Source organism: Mus caroli, chromosome 14 (assembly GCF_900094665.2).
Source record: "Mus caroli chromosome 14, CAROLI_EIJ_v1.1, whole genome shotgun sequence".
In the NCBI taxonomy this organism is placed as follows: domain Eukaryota; kingdom Metazoa; phylum Chordata; class Mammalia; order Rodentia; family Muridae; genus Mus; species Mus caroli.
In genome coordinates, this window is record NC_034583.1 from 46,109,454 (window position 1) to 46,131,346 (window position 21,893).

General features: G+C 46.9%; 3 protein-coding genes across 10 annotated transcripts in view; 1 reads left to right on the forward strand and 2 right to left on the reverse strand.

Moving 5' to 3' along the window:
• The window catches only part of Acin1 (apoptotic chromatin condensation inducer 1), a 44,411-nt gene extending 39,041 nt beyond the window's left edge, over nt 1-5,370 (reverse strand). For 2 of the 6 annotated variants that reach the window (XM_021182214.2, XM_021182212.2), the window contains exons 1-2: nt 4,908-5,370; nt 3,446-3,511 (exon numbers count right to left, since the gene is read on the reverse strand). In XM_021182214.2, the coding sequence (XP_021037873.1) occupies nt 3,446-3,511; nt 4,908-5,219 (378 nt within the window). In that variant the 5' untranslated portion in view covers nt 5,220-5,370. Of the gene's footprint in view, nt 1-3,445; nt 3,512-4,207; nt 4,550-4,907 lie in introns of those variants that run through there. The other 4 variants (XM_021182213.1, XM_021182215.2, XM_021182216.2 and 1 more) reach the window with 3 other exon arrangements.
• On the forward strand, nt 4,615-9,238 carry C14H14orf119 (chromosome 14 C14orf119 homolog). 3 transcript variants are annotated; one of them, XM_021182220.2, is made up of 2 exons: nt 4,615-5,559; nt 8,290-9,238. In XM_021182220.2, the coding sequence occupies exon 2, from the start codon at nt 8,291-8,293 to the stop codon at nt 8,717-8,719; it is 429 nt and encodes a 142-aa protein (XP_021037879.1). In that variant the 5' UTR covers nt 4,615-5,559; nt 8,290; the 3' UTR covers nt 8,720-9,238. The 3 variants fall into 3 exon arrangements, with proteins under 3 accessions (XP_021037879.1, XP_029324649.1, XP_021037880.1); XM_029468789.1 differs by having other exon boundaries at nt 4,901-4,982; XM_021182221.2 differs by having other exon boundaries at nt 5,008-5,092.
• A 455-nt stretch (nt 9,239-9,693) lies between these two features.
• Lmln2 (leishmanolysin like peptidase 2) lies at nt 9,694-15,963 on the reverse strand. Its single transcript, XM_029468769.1, is given in 14 exon segments — nt 9,694-10,108; nt 10,840-11,019; nt 11,179-11,408; nt 11,856-12,119; nt 12,209-12,305; nt 12,387-12,456; nt 12,781-12,952; nt 13,042-13,187; nt 13,311-13,395; nt 13,575-13,844; nt 14,008-14,151; nt 14,577-14,628; nt 15,467-15,551; nt 15,678-15,963. Coding segments are annotated over 14 exon segments (2,286 nt in total). The 3' UTR covers nt 9,694-9,903.
• Between the last annotated feature and the right edge of the window lie 5,930 nt (nt 15,964-21,893).

Genomic DNA, 21,893 nt, shown 5'->3' on the forward strand with positions numbered 1-21,893 from the left:
ATATTACTATTTTATATATTACTATTTTATTCAAAATATTCAATCCAAGGATTGATGTTAGTACACAAGTAACCTGAAGAATAAAGAATTTTAGGGATTATGCATCTTTTAGAAAAAAGGTATCCCTACAGTCTAGGCTGGCTTCAAACTTGCAATCCTTTGGCATCAGCACCCTAGTCTGAGTAGTACAGGTGTGCTACCACAATGGACCCTGTCTCCCATGTCATATCATCAACTCCCACCTCTGTGTGTGTGTGTGTGTGTGTGTGTGTGTGTGTGTGTGCGCGCACGAGCGCTTGAAGAGTGCTTTATCCTCAGGCTGAATTATGCCTTTTTATTTAAATGTTTTATTATTATTTATCTAAAAATAATGTACTATTTTTGTCAAAATTGAGAAGAGTTGAGATGGTACATAGCTTTAATCTCAGCACCAGAGAGGCAGAAGCAGGTAGATCTCTGTGAGTTCTGGGTCAGTCTGGTCTATACAGTGAGTTCCAGACTATTAAGAGCTACATAGTGAGTTTCAGTCTCAAAAAAAGATTAAGTGCTAGAGAGAAGAATCAGCAGAGAGAAGCAACACTTGTCCTTGCAGAAGACCCAGGTCTGGTTCCCAGATTCCATACAGTAGCTCACAACCGCCTGTAACTCCAGTTCCAGGGCATCTGACACTTTCTTCCGAGCCCTGTGGGCAGCAGGCACTGACATAGCACACACCCATTCATGCAGGTAAAACACTCATACAAACAATAAATAAATCTGAAACAAATTTTAAAAAATAAGGAAATCTGAGAAGAAAAAAGTACTGGTTTCTCCAAAAAGATCAAGCTCACCAACCCAGAAAAACATTTTGTCATGAATCTCAAAAGATCAAGTGCAGGGATAGAGAGATGGCTCAGTGGTTAAGAGCACCGGCTGCTCACTCTTACAGAGGACCTGGGTTTGAATCCCAGTATGTAGTGGCTGCTAACTACAATTCCAGGTATCCAATGCCTGTTTCTGACCCCTGGGGGGACCAGGCATAAACATGGTGCATATACACAATTGCAGGCATAACCAATATATGCATAAAATATAAATAAATATAAAAAACTATTTAAATACATAAAATCAAGAGACAAAGGAAAGGAACATATATTAATACTTGAGAGACTTGTAACTCCACTTCCATTAAAAATTAAACAAAATAAACCACAGAAAGGGGGGTACATATGGCTTATGCCTGCAATCACACCAGAGAAGCTGAGGCTAGAAAACTGCCATATGTTTGAGTCCAGCCTGAGCTACAAGCTAAGTCCCTGCCTCAAAAACTCTAAAGCTCAACCGTTTTGTTTTGTTTGAGTAAAAAGAAACCTCCAGCATGCCAGGTTAGTTATGGCCCATGCTTTAATCCCAGCACCGGAGGCAGAGACAGGAATTCCAGAGCAGCCAGACCAGGGTTACCCCTGTGCCCCTTTCTGTAGGGTGTAGACATCACTCTTTGTCCTTCAGCTTTCTTGTCACAACCTCTCCTCCTTAAGTCCTTACATGCCTATAGACCTTCAGAAATGAAGCCAATCCAATACTTCCCGTGTCTTCTGTCATAGTCTCTATCTAGCAGGAAATACTTATTTCCCTTACAGTAAGTCCCTTAGTAGCCAATGGCCACAGACAAAATGTGGATTATAAGTCTGAGAAAACAAGTGTATTTGCTGCAAAACCTTTGTTGATACAAGTGAAACCTCACAGTCTAAAGTGCAATCCAAAATACAACTATGACTGGAGTATCTTCGGTTTTTTCTTAATTGGTTTTTAAAGATTATTTTACATGCCTGAATGTTTTAACTGCATGGATATGTGTGTGCCTATAGCAGAGGAGGATATAGGATACTTTGGAGTTGGAGTTATGGATGTCTGTGAGCCACCATGTGGGTGCTGGGAACCAAACCTGGGTCCTCTATAAAGGGCAACCGCTATAAAAACAAGTATTCTTAACTACCGAGTCATCTTCTCAGCTTCATTTATGTGTGTATGTACATGTGTCTGTGAGTGCATGCTTGTGTTTGTGTGCTCAGTCATATGCTCAGGAACCGAGGGGACATTAGATCCCATGGAACTGTAGCTACAGGTGTGTGTGAGCCAGCTGACAGAGTGCTGAGATCTTGAGCTCTGGTTTGAGTCTTTGAGCAACAAGCACTCTTGACCACTGAGCTCTCTCTCCCGGCCCTTAGGTAGCTTTTTAACGCTGTGTAACCTCCCAGAGCTGACTAGATGATGGGCCTAGAATTGAATGAAGGATTAGGGAACAGGAAGCACCTTTTCCAGTGTCCTGGGCCCACACCAATGCATTTTCCTTTAAGTGTGTGACACATTAAACGAAGGGTTTAAAAGCTGAAAAACGCCCTACAAGATGATATAGTGTAGAAACTTGTATTTTGTTTTTAACTATACGATAATGTCTTCAAAATAAAACATTTGTAGAAACCTGGGGGATGGAGCACAAGCCCATCACACCAGCACTAGGGAAGCTGGGCAGGGGACTGCCCTGAGTCTGAAGATAAAATAGCTTGAGTGCTCAGCCATTCTGGCTACATAGAGATACTCTGTTTCAACTTTACAACAAGGACAACAACAACAAAAACATTTCTGCACAAACTCTTAGAAGAAAGTTTTTTCCTAAGACAAACCGGCAGAGTAGTTATAAAAGCCATGACCTAAGTCAGGCTACTCTTCCCATTACAGGTGGAGACACAAAGGCCTCCAAGTGTTAAGTCTCCAAGTGTTAAAGATGTTCAAGAGAAACTACAGACTGTCAAGCAGTTAGTCCTAGAACTAGGGGTTTACTAATAAGGTTTCCAATTCTTTAAAATAAAACTATCAAAAAAGTTCTTGATGAAAAGTATTTTGTTACACCTATATTCAAAGACAACTGTCCCCCAAACTGATGGCAAGTGACTTCAGATTCTTGTGGCACATTTAATCAGAGTCATATCTTTGATACACTCCACTCCAAGAATTCAAAATTCACCTAGAGCTCCTTTGAGGGTTTTAAACTCCATGTCTTTTTACAAAATTGAGGTTGATTAGAATTCAACTGTCTGAGGGCTGGAGAGATGGCTCAATGGTTAAGAGCCCTGGTTGCTTTTATAGAGGACCCAGGTTCAATTCTGCACCCATATGGTGGCTCACGGCTGTCTGTAACTCCAGTTCCAGAGGATTTGACATCCTCTTCTGGCCTCTGTGGGCACCCACTGGGAGGCAAATCACCCATACACATAAAATAAAAATAAACCTTAAAAAAAAAAAAAGACAGCAACTGTCTAGTATGAGATCACTTGCAATAAAAATAGTTTAAGAAAATACTGCTTCTGATAAACATGGAAAACAACGCAATGTCTTTCCATTTACTTACTATAGTCTCTATAGTATCCAAATAGCCCATTATATCTAAACAAACCTTTTCTCTTACCTGTGAATTTGGCTGGAATGCAGCATGGGGTGTTGAGTGTTTTTGTAAATTTTCTAGCATTAGAGCCTGGTATAAAGAAGAGCAAAAATCAGAAACCGGGAGGGGGAACAAAAACGCAATCCAGGTCTACCTCTCCCACAGCCTTCTCATTCAATTACTTAAATATACATTTATACTATATTCCTTTCACCGAGACTAAAAGCCCTTTATTAATACTGTTCTCATTCATCTTCATAAGTCTCTTAAAGGTAGCCATGGTTACTGCTCCCAAATGTAAAACACAGGCACACAAAGAATCAGTGACCTGGCTATGTCACAAAAATCAGCAAAAATGACAGAATCGGAACTAGAATCTCTATTATTGTCTGCAATTTTGACTAGGAGCCACTTCTAAATCCGGTAATAGAGGCAAAAAAATATCCCAAGTACTCAGAACAAGTTTCAAATCACATAAAACCAACAAGAGGCTAATTTGGATTTGACTATTATTTGATTAGTTTTTCAGAACTAAAAACTACTTAAGTGAACTTGCACAACTTCCAGCAGTGTCACACCCGGACAAATAAAATGTATTAAAAATTTCACAGAGAAACTAACCTCAGACCTTGTAACCCGTGGTCTGACCTAATCCACACCCACCCACAAACTGTCAGCTTCGGGATAAGCAACGGTCTGTCAACTCAAACCCTGAACTGACCGAGTCCCCATCTGTATTACGAGTCACGTATGCTAATGAACTCTAATAACACTAGTTCAGCTCACCTTCTTTCCCTCCATTTACACCAAGCCGATACACGGTACGTGTACTTCCCGACAAGCTCACCCTCACTACTCAAACCAACACAAAATCCCCAGCCTAAAGTAATCTGTCTCACCTCTCGTACCAATAGCCACCAAATTCTTATCCAGACTGCTGCTCGATTCCCTATAAATTAGACACCCGTCTCTAACCAAGTCCTTCTATCAAGGTTTCCGTTCACCTAAGGTCTTAATCTAGTCGAGCGGACATTTTTTACCCTATCACAAATGTCCTACTGCAGACATAGACAGCAACCCCATCCGCCCAACTGTATCCCTAACTCGGACCCAGCCCTGCTCGCCCCCTTAAGGCCAGCCACACCGGTGGTTGTAGAGGGATTTAACTCCTTCTGCAGCGCATGCGCCGACAACACAGACACAAACAAGGAGGGGGTGGGGGAAGAAGGAAGGAGCTTAAGACACTCCGGGAGAGTAGCGCGCACCCTCCCATTTTGGGCTCGCGCCGCTGCCGTTAAGGCGGGAACCGGCGTTATCTCTATCCCAGCGCCAGCCACACCAACCACCGTGCGCGTGGATCTGCAGGCTCGCGCTGGCGGCCTGAGAGAGCTCGCGCCGAGCCCGGACACTGCGCCTGCGCCGCGGCGGAGACTCGTCTCTACCGGGTCCGCTCCCCTCCGACACCTCGGCAACGCTGACTTCTCACCCCTTTGAGCCGCTTGACCAGTGCACTCTTCTGCCCGCTCTTGGCTAGGCCTCGCTGCTCCAGTGCGGCCTTCAGGTCGGTCACCCGCAGAGCCTGAAGAGGCTTCCCGTCCAGAGTCACCTCCTCCAGCTCCGCCATCTTGCGTGAGGTACTCGGGTCCGTCCCGACGGCTTCGGGCATCTTCGGTAATTTCCGCCAACGCCCTTCGAACGGACCGGATTGGCCCCGCCCACTGCCATAGTCTACCCCTCTATTACCGCTCAGAATTCCCCGGGTTTCTCCGGAGCTGTTCGGTCGTTTCCGTCCCCACATCGGTACCAATCGGCTTTTTCCATCTACCTAGCGGCTGGCCCCTCCCATCTGTCTTGCAGGCTCGTTTGTTTTCGGCTTGCCGGGGCTTTGAATCGAATCTCTTCGGAAGCCCTCGAATCTGGCATACCCATAATCGGAGATATTCGGCTATCTCCGGACCTGGGGGCCGGGGCGCTGGGGCACTTGGGTATTTGGGGCTGGTTCCGGACCGGAAGTGCGTGGGTTACTGGGGGCTGGCTCGGCTTCGGGTTTTCAGGAAACATGGAAGAGGCTCGGAGAGTTGGAGCAGGAGCTGAAGGACTCTTGTGATCTCTGGGCGTCTTCCAAGGGGAAAAGGGAGGTAAGAGGAAAAGAAGTCTCTCCTAGGCCAGATGAGACTTGAGTCTGCAGGTTTTTGGGGATCCCTCCTGCTTCCTGGCGAAGTCTCTGTGGTTCCCCATCTTCTATATCCCGGCCATTCGGTTGTAAGAAATACTTTGTCCTGTGGGGCTAAGGAATAAGAGACCTGCGGTTTCCTACGTGGGAAAAAGAAAAATCAGGTCTTTGAGTTTATTAATGACAATAACCATGGAAGCCATGTAGCAAGACCCTGGGTTAAAAATTACCTTTCTCTGAAAAAGAGGAGTTTTAGGAGAAGCTTCTCTCTGTAGAGCCACTTTGAAACTGGCAGTCACCCTGAACCGGGACTTAGAACTGACGTTTAGGGATTCTATTCTTTGTCGATACAAATCTTCCAACTTGGAGAGGTAGGAACAGCAGTAGTAATTAAGGTCATAGAGAGGTGAAGGTTTTCGTTGTTGGAGAGACAAACTGTAGGGCGAAAACATTTTGGAATAAGTTGGCTTACATTTGCATCCATAATGCAAAATCAGTGGCCCTTGCAGGTATAAACCATTAAGGAAAACTGTTCAAAGATGTGCATCAATAGCACACTTTTTAGGCCAAGTCAAGAAAGCAAAGGCATTTTTTTCAGAACCTTAAAAAAGTTAGTGTGGCTTCTGATTTTCTGCTACTTTATTTGAGACAAGACTTAGCCTGCTCTAAAGTTTACTGGTGTAGTACAGAATTTAATAAGGGGGTCATAGAACATAAATTTTTTTAACAGATTTCAGAGACTGTGTACATATTGCACAGAGGATTCTTGCATCATGTCTCCTCTCCAACACACACACACACACACACACACACACACACACACACTGTAACTGTGGAACAAACTGTTGGGGCCAGTTGCTTGTACCAAAGTTTAAAAAGCTGCACACTTTAATTTTAGAGAGAGAGCAAGCAAGAAATGTGTTTTCTGTGTGGCTTGTGATCAGTTCTTACTGTGCTACCCAGGTTGCCTCAGCTGCTTGCCTTACCTTATTATGTGTTTGGTTCTTTTCAAGACCGGGTTTCTCTGTGTAGCCCTGGCTGTGTTAGAACTCATTCTGTCGACCAGGCTGGCTATGATTAGAGATTGCTTGTGGGTGCCTCCCAAGTGCTGGGGTTAAGGGCATGCTTCACCACCATCTGGCTGGTTTTTATTATTTTGTGTATATGTGTGTCTGTCTGTGGGTATGTGCCTGTCTCACAGAGTTCAAAGTTCAGGTCAGGAGCTGAAGCTACAGGTGGTTTCAAGTCACTTGATGTGCGGGTTCTGGAGACTAGAAAGTGAATCGCTAGCATCACAGAAGTGCTGTGGTGACATTTCACAGTTCAGACTGACTCTTAAAATCAGAAGGGATGTGGGGAGAGAGACTATAGGTAGGTGGCAAGCCTGCAGTCTGTAACACCAACAACACTTCAAGGCTGAGGCAGGAGAATCTTGAATTTGAGGCCTGTGAGATTTTTCTCTAAGACTGGAAGTAACTGTGAAAATAATTACTCTTCTCTTGGTGCAGAAACCTCTGCCCCCAAATCATTCAAACCAAGACGTTCAGGTGTCTGTCACCTATGAAATTGCCAAGGCCATCAAGGCTGTGTGTACTTAGAAAGCCATCCAGCATCTAAAAGGTGTCCCTTTAAAGAAGCAGTGTGTGATTTGTAGGCAGTATAGCAGTAGAGTTGTTAAGTGTGCCAACAATAAGCAGTAGGTCTAGACATATGATTGGTGGAAGAGTTGGCTTTTTGCTACCCATGCTTGAAAATGCTGAACTTCCAGGTTGTGCTATAGATTCTGTGGTCACTGACAATAGCCAGAGCAAAACACACAAAACAGGGTCAGATAAACTCACGGGAGCTTGTCTGCCACATTGGAATGTTCCTCACTGAAAAGGAGCTGTTCCTAAGCCAGAAGAGGAGGCTGCAAAGAAGAAAAGACATCCTAGAAGAGACTGATGGAAAAAACTTCCAGCATGTGAATAAATTTAGCTTCAAATAAAAGCAAATAAAAGTTAATGTGCTAGAACAAAGGCCACAAGGAACAGTGGTCAGGTAGAGTTTTTGTTTTGTTTTGTTTTTGTCTCAGGCTGGCCTGGAACAACAATGTAACTGAGACTGATCTTCTAATTCCTGATACTTCTGCCTCCAGCAGGTCTGCCATATGTGCCACCATGCCTGGCTTGCGTTCTTTGTTCTTCTGTTGTTTTGAGATAGAGCCTCACTCTGTAGACTAGACTGGCCTGGAATTTACTTTGTTCCTATGTAGTCCAAGCTGGCTTCTCATTCTTGGCAGTCCCTCATCCCAGCTTTTACCCGCTGGGATTATAGATCTGAGCCGCCACACCTGACTTAGGGCAGTGGTGTTGAAAAGGAAATAAGGCTGGCAGATACCAAGTGAAGTTATTCTTGGGTGACTTCCCTAAGGTAATTGTATAGAAATAAAAATAACAGATCTTCTTCCGTGTGGGTGTGGTTTAATGCATTTGTAACCCCAATTTTCAAGAAGCTGAAGCAGGAGGACCAAATTCCCAGCCAGTCTGGGGCTACACATACATAGTTAAGTCCTACCCTAAGAAAGGGTCCTGTTGTTTTCCTATAGATTGAATTGGCCGATGCTGATTGGGTGCAGTAGGGGTTATTGCTTATGAGGTTATGTTTTGGCTGTTCTCTGCCAGAGAGTGTATTAACAGAGCTTTGTTTTTTCCAGGATGTCACTGGAATCGTCTTCCACATCAGGGCCACCTTGCTTCCCTTCTGTGTTACCTTCAGTGCCTGATGACATTGCCAGCTCTTCCCCTCCTCCAATGTCTTACATCACTTCCCAGGAGATGAAGTGTATTCTTCACTGGTTTGCCAGTTGGTCAGGTCCCCAGAGGGAACGTTTTCTACAGGACCTGGTAGCTAAGGCAGTGCCGGGAAAGCTACAGCCACTGCTGGATGCTCTGGAGCAGCTCAGTATGTCTGCAGCAAATCGACCACCGTGTATCTTTGAGTGTCAGCTACGTCTTTGGGATCAGTGGTTTCGAGGTTGGGCTGAGCAGGAGCGCAATGAATTTGTCAGGCAGCTGGAGGTCAGTGAGCCAGATTTCGTGGCGAAGTTTTACCAAGCAGTGGCTGCTACTGCTGGTAAGGACTGACAGGCATTCAAATCAAGAAGAGAATGACGTGTGACCACACCATGACTATAGTGATGATTCAGTGCAAGTGTGTCACTTAAAGATTCACCTGAACTGTCAAGGTAGTGGTCGCCTTTTATTCCAGCACTCGGGAGGCAGCCTGGTCTACATAGCAAGTTCCAGGCCAGCCAGCACTACAAAGCGAGACCCTGCCTTAAAAAAAAAAATTTTTTTTTTTTTTGCATGAACTTCCTGTTGAAAGCTAGCACTGTTTTTACCCTAGTGGTATGTCACCTGGACTCGCTCCCATTGTAGCAAATCTGATTATTTACAGGAGATGTCTAAGTCTCAAGAATTTAATGACTGCTTTTGTTACTATAACTAAAGGGACCAGTATCTTGTAACTCAAGCCAACAGCGGGCCCAGATGGGGCTGTTTTGCCACATTTACTCAACTCTAGCATAATTATGTTATTTCCCCACTGCTGGATTTCCCAGCGATGATTTAATAAAATTAAGGAAAATTGAGAGGAAGAAATAATTACTGGTGATTCACATTGTTTGACTCGGAGCAGCAACGCAAGTCAGATGAGTATTAAATAGGGGCAGTCTTTTCTAAAGCGTCCTCGGCGTCCTTGGGGCTAGGGGCAAGTGTTCCTGCTCTGCTGTTGCTCTGCAGCACATTCACAAATCAGCCTGTTGATTTAGGGGAGAGGGTATCCAAATACAGACTGGACCTTCACCGTGAGACTCCACATGTTATACATGGCAAAGCTATTACAAAGCTGATAACCTAGCCAAGACGAATTCTGAAGAAAGTAGAACAGGGTTTAAAATAAGTAGGGTTTCCCATCCAGACGACTTTTTATTTATATCTACATGTGTGTGTGAGGGCCTGTATGCTATATGTATGTACCATGTACATGCTAGTGCCCACAGAGGTCAGACTAGGATGTCGGATCCCCTGGAACTACAGTTATGGAAGGTTGTGAGCCACCAGTGTTGGTGCTTGGGTCTCTATAAGAGCAACTCTGACCGTGTGCATGTGCATCTATGTGTGAGTGCCCGTGAGCCACCGCGCACGCGTACAGGTCAGGACAGCTTGCAGAGCTGGTTTTCTCCACACTGTGGCTCCTTGGGAATCCGCACAGGTGAAGGACTTTACTCAGTGAGCCCTCTTGCTGTCTGGCATCCGGCAGAGTGGCATCATGACTGCTTTATCTTAATCTGATCTCTTGTGCCATGTAGCTCTTGTGATGGTTAAGTGGTAGATGGTGCCACTTGGAGCGTAGCCCGTTTCTGGTAAGCCAAAGTTCCCAGTGCGCCCACCAGAATTAGCACCAGAAGGCAGAATCCAGTGGACAGAAGTAGCTCAGTCATAGAGGGGTTATGGTCCAAGGAAGTCCACAGCCTAGGAATGTAAAAAACACTGTTTGTCCTGTAGTGGTGCTCAGCATGGAAGTGAGACCGTTTGGATCAAGCACTAGAGCAGACAAACCAGTGAAAGGGAAGGTAAGACCCAAAGTGTAGGGATAGGACTAAGGTCCAACTCTCCAGTAGCTTCAGGTACTGAAATCCCTGATGGTAGTGAGGGCCAGATAATGGGAAGAGACTTTTGTTAGCTAGATTCCCTGAATGCTGTTTGAGAGAGGCATGATGGCACAATTACAATATGACCCCAGTACTCCACAGGCAGGGGATTAGACCTTCAAGATCATCCTCAGCTGTATAGTAAATTCGAGGTGTCAGTCTAGTGCTCAAAAAATAAAAGAATAAATGGGGAGGATGCCGAAGGATCTCTGTGAGTTCAAGGTTAGCCTGCTCTACAGTAGGTAACTTAGCATACGTGTAACTTACTACAGTAAGTTCTAGGCTAGACAGGTCTACACAGTGAGGCCCCATGTTAACCCTTCCCCCTCAAGAACAAAAACCAAAGCCAAGACAACTGAAATCCCTAAGTTCTAGGGATGGGGCCCTATTACTGTTGAGTGGACCTAAGGTAATGTTGGCATCTGTTTGCTGATATACATCAGCCTGTCTACACTACCTGACACACAAGTGCATGCTTCTCAAATACCATTTCAGTTGTCTGCACAGCAGGGATTCAAATGACAAAGTTTACTATTTGGGACACAATCTTACTTGCTGTAGTCTGTGGTAAAGATGGCTTCTCCATGGTGTACTTGGAGGGGTTTCTTCTGTAGGGTCAGGGTCAGGGTCCTGTGTAGCATAGCAACGGAAGGCCCTTGGCAGCCAGGAGACTTCCACATACTCACAGTGAACACCAAGCTGGTGGTGATGGTCGGGCTGTGGAAATAACACCTGAGCAGACATTGGCATCTCATAGCGGAGGAGTGCTGAAGAGAGAGCATCTGAAGAGGTAAGCGTAGGCTCCAGAGTCGGATGGATAAACAGGGTGCGAGAGAAAGCACCCGAGGACTCTGCGGCCCACTGTCTAAGTAGGTGGGACTCTCCCTTTACCTGCTAGTGCCAGCTCTCATCACCAGAGCCTGCAGAACGACCTCAGCAAGCTCTTCTCTCTGTCCTTTCCCCAGAGAGTGGCCTGGGGTCCCCGTGAACCTTAGAGACAGCTGGGATAGCAGGTCTTGGGTGGTAAAGCTCATTGGTTGAGTGGTGGCAGCACTGGCACCTTCATCCCTCAGACACAGCCGGCCTTGGGGACAGTAGAGAAGACCGTCGTAGCCAGGGATCTGTAAGAGAATAGCACGGTACAGGCCACAGAGTCAGTTACTTGCTTAGGGCTACTGTCTAAGGAAAATGGCATATGCTTGACCAGTCATGGGCTAAGGAGAGGAAGAAGAAGGAAAGGAAGAAAGGAAGGTTGGCCAGGGCCAGAGAGTGCAGCTTAGTGAGTGCCCCAGGGTTGATCCTCAGCACTGCTGAGTAAATGCATAAATAGGATAAGAATAAGACATTTCAAAAAGCCAGCTGTACATTAGGCTTGGTGGTTCATGACAGTAATCCCAGTATACGAGAGGCTAAGGCAGGAGGGTTGTCAAAAGTTTGAAGTTGACCTGGGCTATATAGTTAATTCTGAGCCAGCCTGGACTACAGAGTAAGACTCTAAAGAAGCTAAACAGTAATTGCCAGCCAAATATTAACCAACTTTCCTGCCTGACTACTCATAAAATTCTCACCTGAACAGCCTTCCCCGGAAGGCAGGGGATCCACGGTGATCCCTCCACTTGCACCTCGTAGGCTCCCTTGTGGGTGCACTGATGTAAATAGCAACAGCCTGTGGGATCTTCAAGATACGGCGCTGTTGAGGGTTGGCTGGTGTGTTTGGAGAGCACTTGGGAGGTAAGGTTGGCAAGGAAGCAGCGGCTGTGCATATGGTAGATCTCCCCGTGGGGGTTCTCCGCTCTGGTGTGGAGTCCGTTCTCTTCCTTCCAGCATTCACTCTGTGGTTCAGAGAAAAGGATAGAACAGCGTGATGCCGGAGAGGTTGACACCTCTTGGGCCTGCCCTGTCTCTTCCGTGGTGCACTCACCCCTTTGGCTAAGGGTTTGTATATGCGACAGCCTTCTAGTGTTGGGTCAGAGTCACAGCTTCCCTTGTCCAGGTGCAAGTAGTGACAGCCCAGGCCACTGTGTAGAAGGAAGGGGTACTACAGAGCTGACACTAGGTTCACCGACAGTCGTATTGTCCCCTGCCCACTCAGCACACACCTGCCGGTGCAGAAGAAGTCTGAGGATCCAGTCCTGCATGTGCTCACCAGGCCAAAGTCTGGACCAGAGCCTGCTTGTGCAATAAGACAAGAAAGCACACGGAGATGAAAGCCCAGGCTGGGCAGAGTGTGGTATGCCTTTATCTTAACATGTGGGAGTAAGAGGCGCTCTGAGAGTTTCAAGCTAGCCTGGTCTGCAAAGTGAGTTCCAGGACAGCAGAGCTACATAGCCTCAAAAACAAAAAAAACAAAAAAACAAAACAAAAAAGAAACCGCAGCGATCCTTCTGCACCAGCTCTGCTCAGTTTGAATTATACCTAAGTAGCAAGCAAATGACTCAGACTATCTCACTTCCCAACAAGCTGACTTGGGCGTAGCTCGCTCTTATTCCTTACCCTGGCCCCACAAAAGTTCCTCTGCAGCACTGTGGTTGACCTGGTACCAGCCTGAATCTTCAAAGGCAGCAAGGGTTACTGGGTCAAGTCGAGTGTGCTGGGCACCATGGAAGGTAGCAGTCATTATAGATCCCTGAAGTAATCTGGACTCCCAGTGTGAAGACAAAGAGCCCTGTTGGGTAAGGTAGCAAATGGCTGATTGCTGCTGGGCTACTCCCTCTTTTCTTCCATCATCCCAAGGTGTTATTCTCTCTCACTCACCTTTTCTTCCAAAGGAGCTCCCGGCAAAGTCCCAGGCACCCCCAAGTGTTTGGCTAGGCTGTGGCTGACAGCTGGAGTGGTGAGAAGCAATTGTCCCCATTCATCTCGCCGGGTCACCTGTTTCCTCGTAGAACAATTCTCTCTAGCTGGTTTCAAAAAGGGAAGAAGGCAACACGAGGAGAGGAAAACTTAGGGAAGGGTGGAGTAGGGAAGGGAACTCCCTCTGGTTGACATCATAGGATGGTCATTCCCACATTCCTTCCATTTACCACTGAGTCCTGACGGACAGTCTCGCCACATCTTGAAGAGCTGTCCAGAAAAACCCAGGGCATGCAGCAGTTCATGTAGTGTAGCCTAAGATCAAATGGCTGCTGAGCAAGGGTCTGGTTTTGTAGCAGAACCCCAGAGCCCTTCCACATAACCAGCTCTTCGTAGAGATGAGGACACCTCCTCTCCCATTCTCAGGAGGTTCTCCCACTTCGTGGGAGACTGCTACCCCCCGCCCTGTCCCCCATTCAGCATGCAGCAGTCACCATGACAATATCATCATGGCTGAGTGTTGGGCTTCTGAGATGTTGGCCACAGTAGACGATGGTACCAGCGAGGGGCCTGTCTTCTGAGTCCAGCTGGCAGCAGGCAGCATAGGCTATGACAGAGGGCTGCAAACAGGCCAGGGGAAAGGAGAGTGGAAAGGAAAGTGAGATAAAACAGGTAGAGGGAATCTTCCTGAGGAAAGAAAAAAAAAAAAAAAAAAGGAAGCAGGGGCTCTATATGGTTCTGCTGGGGCAGCACCCATGGGTAGCCTGGAAGATTCTTAGCCCCTACACAAGTTAAGCTTTATCAGACTACTCCAGACTGCTCCCAAAGAAGTGGATTTCAGTAAAACTGCTATTTCCATGTCCCTCTGCAAAGATTAACATTAAGAGCAACAGAGCAAGGGAAAAGAGCATCAGCTTTGAGCCTCACCTCTTTGTGACACTTGGAAGTGTGGGCAACCTGCACATACAGGAGAAAGTCAGCGTTTTGGACTCCGGGGCCATCTGGTTGGATTAGCTGGGGCAGACCATGCTCTGGCCACAAGGAATAACCACGCAGGTGGGCATCTGGAATCTGTCAGAGAATGAAATCTAGTATAAGCTTAGCTGATGGGTAGAAACTAGATACCAAGAGGATGGAGATATCTCGGGGCTGCCTCAGTACTCTCCGGGTAGCCAATTAGAATCAGATTTCTAGATGGGTAGTTATAACTCAGAGCCCTTCATAGCATGCGCAAGGTTCAAACCCGAGTTTTAAAAACCCGAAAAGCAGAGTTACGCCTCTAGCCTCCCCCCGCCCCCTGGCCCCCCAGATCTCTGCTTTAATGTATTTTGAGGAGCAAGGCTGGAAAGGGACTATAGAGTGTGCATTCCTCTGAGGAACAGGACAGGAGGACAACTCCACACATCTGAGATCTGTCCTTTTATGTGCTGAGGTATAGGGGAGGTCTAAGTAGGTTAGAGCCCATCAGATCCCCAAGACTGGAGAGTTAACCTCACCTTTGCTCCAAGGCAACTCTCTCCTTTGTACCCTGGGTTCAAGATGCTGCACCTGTCAAAAAACGGATAGAAGTGAGCTGGAGACATAGATGTCTTTGAAGAAGACATTAATTGCTAGCATTCCTACTAGGCTCTGCCTAATAGCCTGGTAGGCCTGGCTTGCTATAAAAGGAGCTGTTTGGCCCCTCCTCCCTCTCTCTGTCCCTTCTCTCTCCCTGTGACTCTCTTCTCTTCCTGACCCCTTTTCCTCTCTCCCCTCCTCCCTCCACCTGTCCCTGCCCCCTCCACACTCTCTGTCTCTATTTCCCTCTCAACTCCCCTTTCAATGCCCTAAATAAACTCTATTTGACACCACCTCAGGGGGAAGGGATGCCTCATCATGGGCCCTCCAAGGCACCCCTCCCACCTCACCATACCATGCTCTAGAAAACACATACTTGGATTTTTTATAAAACACAACATCAATGATAGGTTATTTGTCTGCCATCAGTGAAATGAGCCAATTTGAGCCAGATTAGATTATATTAGAGGCAGGTTTATTGGGAAGCTGCATTCAGGCAAGTTCACTGGCCTCGAGGACCAAGGCCAGGGAAGTCGTCATGGGAAAAGGGAGGGGTAAGAGAGGGAGAGGGAGGAGGAGGAGGAGGAGGAGGAGGAGAGAGATCGAGATCAAGAGCGAAAAATGTCTGGATTACATAGGGGGGAACCTCTGGGGAAAAAGCAGCTTAGCCCTTGGGTTGGAAAGTTCAGAGTTGGGGGCAGGGTGTGGCAGGTAGGGACTGGGGGATGCTGGGAGAGCCTGGAGGCCAGGTCTGCTTTGGTGTGTAAAATATGCACCTCAGTCCCTTGTCCCGGGTCCAAAACCCAACCACTAACAGTGACAAACTCACCTTTGGTAGTTTGGGGTATCTGGGTCTCCCCAGACGGCATGGCAGTATTGTGCTGGGTCTCGACTCAGAAGCAGAGGTCCTTGTACTGGAAGAACTTAAGACACGAGCACAAGGTTCTTCACCTCATTGTCTCCGAGTTCAAATCCTTTGCTGTGAAGGACTCCTTTTAGGTCCCTCAGCCCTCCCTGATACTTCCTGTATCCTCACTTACCTGCTAGGATGCCCTGAATCCTTCGAGTGGTCTCTGTCACCGCAGCCAGGGCTCGCGTTTCCGCCTCAGGATCCCAAGCCTCACCGGGCACAGGAGCTCTTGAGTAGTAGGTTTGGATTCTAAGGGGTCGAGGCTCATGGGAGCCAGGGAGAGGAAGGATTGAGGAGCGGAAGTGGGTGGGCATTTGAGAGAAAGGAGGCCTAAGAAGGCGCACAGACTTCTGGGTCTCCTCATGCAGACATCTGCCTGTGGCCACCCCAAGGAGGAGTAGCCGCCACATCTTCATTCCGTGTCTCCTCAGCCTTCTTGGGTCCAGTCTCCAGCGGCAAGCTCACTTATTTCTGTCTCTCTCTCTCTCTCTCTCTCTCTCTCTCTCTCTCTCTCTCTCTCTCTCTCCCTCTCTCCCCCCCCCCCCCCCCCCACCTCGCCACACCCCGTCCACCACTCTCCTAGTTCTTAGCAGAGTTCAAACTTGTTGACTGAATCCACAGTTTCCCACTAGGAGGTCAGATATGAACCACAGGGGTTGAAGCCATCTCCTCTAGGGGGCCAAAGGGGGGTGCTGGAGCCGAGGAGTGTCATTCTGAGCCTTCCCGTTTATTTTTCTAAAGAGGGGTTATGCCACATCCTCCAACCTCTGCCTTTCTCAGTAGGAAGCCTTGGGACACCCCCTCCCCCCAAAATAAGGAAACATTAGGGGTTTAAAGGATGAGGAGTGTGTGTGTGTGTGTGTGTGTTACTTTTTGTTTCTGTTGGTTTTGTTGATGCTGTCCGCGGATGCCTGCTGGGTGGCGAGCAAACAGGTCCTGCCCTATTCTGGGTCAGCCTCTAACTAGGCTGTGAGACTTTGAGGAATGTCCTGCACCTGTGTAGTACTGTCAGCAGGTGCACAACCATCACGTAGGTTGACTGCCATCTCCTTTGGGGGGCTGTGGGATAGACCTAAGAAGCTTGGCAGAGTCCACCTACTGGTTCCCGGGAGAGGGAAGATAAACGCTCAGATGGACCTAACAGACATTCAAAGAGGTTCTTTTGAGAAGCCCTGTGTTATGAGGAGACTCTCTGTTTTCTTGTCTCCTACGGTGCTTTTCTGAGCTGTCTTCTCTGATTGGCCACCATTTCCCCCCACCCCTTCAGCCAACTCCCACCTTTCCTGTGGGAAGCTCCCACTTTACTCTGGGAAGTCTTTCTTAACATCTCCAGCCCAAATTCCACACCCCTGGGAGGTGGGAGGGAACAGTCTCAGGACGCCTCTTAGATTCTGACAAGACCTGCTTTCCCTCAGTACTTACTGGCTCAGGCGCTTTTTCCTCTCCTAGAAGAAACCTACTCCTGTCAGGTCTTCAGTGTGGGGATTAACAACTATTATTGTGTGTGTGTTTTTGTTTTGTTTTTTTGTTTTTTGTTTTTATTTATTTATTATATGTAAGTACACTGTAGCTGTCTTCAGACACTCCAGAAGAGGGCGCCAGATCTCATTACGGATGGTTGTGAGCCACCATGTGATTGCTGGGATTTGAACTCTGGACCTTCGGAAGAGCAGTTGGGTGCTCTTACCCACTGAGCCATCTCACCAGCCCTTGTTTTGTTTTTTGAGACAGGGTTTCTCTAGCCCAGGCTGTCCCGGAACTCACTCTGTAGGCCAGGCTGGCCTTGAACTCAGAAATCTCATGGTATAGCTCAGGCCTTGAACTTGTGACCGACCCTCTTGCCTTTGCTTCCCAAGGGCTGAGATTACATGTAGCCGTGCACTGTTGTGTCTGCTCCACTCTTGCTTTGAAGCAGGGGATAAAGTCACATATGTTAAGACGGATTATCTAGTGAATGACAGGTAAGGACTAGTGTTTATCTTTTGTTCGTTTTTGGAGGCAGGGTTGCTTTGTGTAACAGCCCTGGCTCTCCTGGAACTTGCTTTTCTAGACCACGCTGGCTTTGTGCTCTAAGAGATCCACCTGTATCTACCTCCTTAACGCGAGGCCTAAAAACGTATGCCAACACGCCTGGTAGGGTTTATTTTTATTTATTTTTTGAGGCAGAATCTCACTGCGTAGCCTTGGCTGGCCTGAAACTCTCTATGCAAACCAGGCTAACCTGGAGCTCACAGGGATCTACCTGCCTCTGTCCCCAGAGTACTTGGGGCCTGGTCAAAGGTGTGTACCACCATAGTTGGCTCAGGACCAGAGTTCAAAGGGAACTACTGGCTTCTCTGGAAGCCAAATATATTTTTACATGTAACAACTGTGACAAGGGAAACTCCCTACTCTGGAGCCCAAGACACTCTGCCACTTTCTATTCCTGTCATCTTGACCAAGTGCCATAGCCTTCCCATTATCAGGATGATTGTACTGTAAGGATCGCTGTGAGGAGCAAGTGAGTATCTGTAACGCACTGACAGTGCCCAGAGAGACAGCTCAGCAGCTAAGAGCACGTGCTGTGTTTCCAGAGGACTCTTGGCTCCCCAAACCCATGCTGGGCCGCTCCCACCCACCTGGAACTCCAGTTCTTGGGAATCCAATGTGTCAGGCCTCCATTGGCACTCACCTGCACATACCCCACACAGATACACATATGCATACTTAAAAATAATAGAAGTAAAATTTTGGAAAAGAAAAAAAAGCAGTGCCCAGCTTGTGATAACAACTAAGTCAAGAAAAGAGTAGATAGTATGTAGATTGGGACAAAGTCTTGCTTTCATGCTCACCAGAAGGAAAAAAAATTACACACACACATTGGAGTTAGAGAATTTAGGATTTAAAAATTGATTAACAGGTGAGTTCATATTATATTATTAACAGGAGATGCGTGTTCTTTCTCTAAGACAAATACAGCTTTCTCTAGGTGTCTGAAGATCCTTTTCCCCGAAAAACAAAACAAAACAAAGAACTCCCAATATCACTTAATGTGATGAATCCAGTTGGCCTGGCTCTCCAGGTTCCTGGCTCTTCTCTGTCCCCACTCTTATTCTTTGCTGCCTCCTGGTGGCCATGCTGAGAAAGGCATGACCCTGCTGGAGTAGGGAGTCGGGGTGTGGGGTGGGGGTGGGTGAAACTTGCCCCATACCTGCATGAAAAGTTGCAGCCTCTTTCTTCATTGCATTTTTCCTCCCCCGCATGCCTATACACAGATTATGTGATACCTCGCAGGTCGGACAGAGCCTACCATAGGAAGTGACAGCTAGCTCAAGTGTATCCTTTAGAGCCTACTGAAGTGCCTGGAAGACATCCCTTGCTCCCACTTTGCACTAGATCCAGCTTCTCTGCCCATTATTCACTGGACAGAAGAGATCCTGTTTCCCAGTGGCAATTCTTTCACATCTTTAAAAACAGCTTTTCAAAGATGTATTTTTGTGTGTGTGTGTGTATTTTGCTTTTATGTATACATATGCACCACGCTCATGCCCAGTGCCTGAGGAGGTCAGAGGAGGGTGTCAGATCCTGTGGATGTGGAATCACTGTTGGTGGTTGTCAGTCACCATGTGGGTGCTGGGAACTGTACACAGGTTCTCTGCGAGAACTACAGGTCCTCTTGACCACTGAGCCATCTCTCCAGCCTTCTTTGACATCTTTTTAGCAGGACTTATGTGTTACCCTGACTTTTTCTCTTATTTTGAGATAGGTTTCACTTGAACTCAGGTCCCCCCCCCCACTTCTCCCCTCTACCAAAATCCATCACAGAGATAGCCCAAATGTATTACTATGCCCAATTGTACCTTTTTACTTATTTATTCTTAATTTTTGTTTTTAAGATTTATTTATAGGAAGGACGTAGTGGAGCATGCTTTTAATCCCAGCATTTGGGAGGGAGAGGCAGGCAGATCTCTGAGTTCCAGGCCAGCGTGGCCTACAGAGTGAATTCCAGGCCAGCCTGGTCTACAGAGTGAGTTTCAGGACAGCCAGGATTACACAGAGAAACCATGTTTCAAAAACAAACAAACAAACAAACACACATTTTATCTGTATAATGTTTTTCTAGCATGTGCGTGTATGTGGTGTGTATCACATGAGCCTGGCATCAGATGGTGGGGAGCTGGAGTCACAGGTGGTTGTGAGCCATCAAGGGAGTGAGTGCTGAGAACCGAACTCAGAGCATTGGCAAGAGGACCAAGTGCTCCTAGCCACTGAGCCTCTTTGTTGCTCCCAGCTCCATCTTGACTTTTGTGTGACTCTATTTTTCTACCAGACTTCAGACAGAACGCCTTGTTGGTCTCTTTGAAGACGTATGAAGCAACCATGGAGGGATGGTGGAGGTAAGAGAGTAAAGATGAAGCAAGAGAAGGAGGTGAGGGGTTACACTAAGAACAGCTATTGTCTGATCAAGAAAGCTTTGTGTCTGACCTTGTTCCAAACATTATTCTCCTATGATTCTTCTACAAACCCTAGGAAGCTTAGGTATTATTGATACCTAACTTTACAGCTGAGGTGCCGCCGAATTAGACATTAAAGCAGCCACGTGGATTTCAACCCTCACAGATTCCTGGTCACATCTACTGTCCAGTATGGCTTCTCGGCTTCATCCAGGGGAGCAGAAGTCACATTGGGATGAAAAGAGAAACCGAGGAGATGAAGGGAAACCAGAGAGAAGTTGGAGAAGGGGAGGATTGCTCCAGGGGAACAAGAAGTCGGAGGTTAGTGAGAGAAGATGTGAGGGAGGGAAGGTGGCCTGAGGATCAGGGTCCCCAGTGGTGGTGGCCCTGCGGCGGCCGTGATGATGTAACCATGTGCAGCTCCCTCAGCGTGCTTCTCTCTCAGATTCTTCTCCCTTCCACCTCTGACGCTCTTCTCCTCCGTTCCTCTCAACTGAGACAGTCTGAGGGCTGTGCCCAGAGCCTTATCATCAGCACAAACTGAAGCATCTATGAAATAACGGAATCAAGCACCCTTCTCTGATATGATCTCTTTTCCTTATGGTTCGTTGCTAGGTTGGCTCACTGCAGCTGTTGGACAAACTGGCTAGGGGAACAGTGACCCTTCTTTTCTTTATTCTCCCCTTCTCTGTCTTAGGGTGTTTTAGACTTGCCACCGGAATTCTTTCCTGAATCGCTTCAACTCCCCTCCCTTGTCTACCCTAACCACCTCCCTGGTTAAGCACCAGCCTTAGATGGATCCAGCACTTGCCTGCATTTGTATTTGAGCAGCTGAGGACCACTAGAGGAAATCATTCCAGCAGACAGACTATGGCCTGGCCGCTCTAAAACACTTCCCATCAACTTCAATTGTATGCTCCCAAGTCAGAAATCTCAGCAATGGCTCTCTCTTCCACCCTTAGCAATTGGGGTTTTAGACCTTCCATCTGCAGCCTCCCCTGTGGCCCAGTCACTTTAGGAACCACTTTTTTTTTCCCCCAGTGGAAAATAAAAGCTGCAAGACAAGAACACCCTCGGTCTGTGATACACCTTTCATTTTCATTAAGATGGGGGCAGATTGGCCTCAAACTTGCTATTGTCTTTCTTAGCCCCTGAGTGCCAGGGTTGCAAACCTGCTTCACCATGTCCAGCCAAAGCCTTTAAAAAAATTATCACTATTTTTGGTGTTTTGAGACAGGTTCTCACTATGCATAATCCTAGCCTTGACCACTCTATGTAGACCAGGCTGTCCTCAAACTTATCTTCCTGCCTCTGCATACCAAATGCTGGGCTTAAAGGCATGGGCCACCAGGCCCAGCTCAAACCTGTGTGTTTTAATTTATTTTTATGTTTTTATGTTTGTAAACATATAAGCATATATGTTTAAAAATATTTATTTTGGAGGCTGGAGAGTTGGCTCAGCAGTTAAAAGCCCTTCTGCTCTTGTAGTGTTGCTAAGTTGGGTCCCAGTATCCACATGGTGACTCCAGAACTTCCGTAGGGGCGGGGAACTGATACCCGCTGACCTCCTTGGCACCAGGGATGCATGTGGTGCACACATTTATATGCAAGCAAAGCTCTCACACGAAATACAATAAATAAATCTAAAAACAAAAATTTAAAAATAGTGGTGTGTATGTGCATGCACGAGTGCATGTATGTGTGTGTGTCTAAGTGTGTGTGTGTGTGTGTGTGTGTAGCTATTCATGTCATGGTGCACACAGGAGTTGGTCTGGGGATCAGACTATGTCAGGTTTGATAGTAAGTGCCTTTGCCTACTGAGCTATCTTGCCAACACCCTATTTCTATTTTTTTTTTAAGATTTATTTATTAGGGCTGGTGAGATGGCTCAGTGGATAAGAGCACCCGACTGC

Coding starts and splice junctions, on each gene's coding strand:
- C14H14orf119 (XM_021182220.2), top strand. CDS start 8,291: ATGTCACTGGAATCGTCTTCCACATCAGGGCCACCTTGCTTCCCTTCT.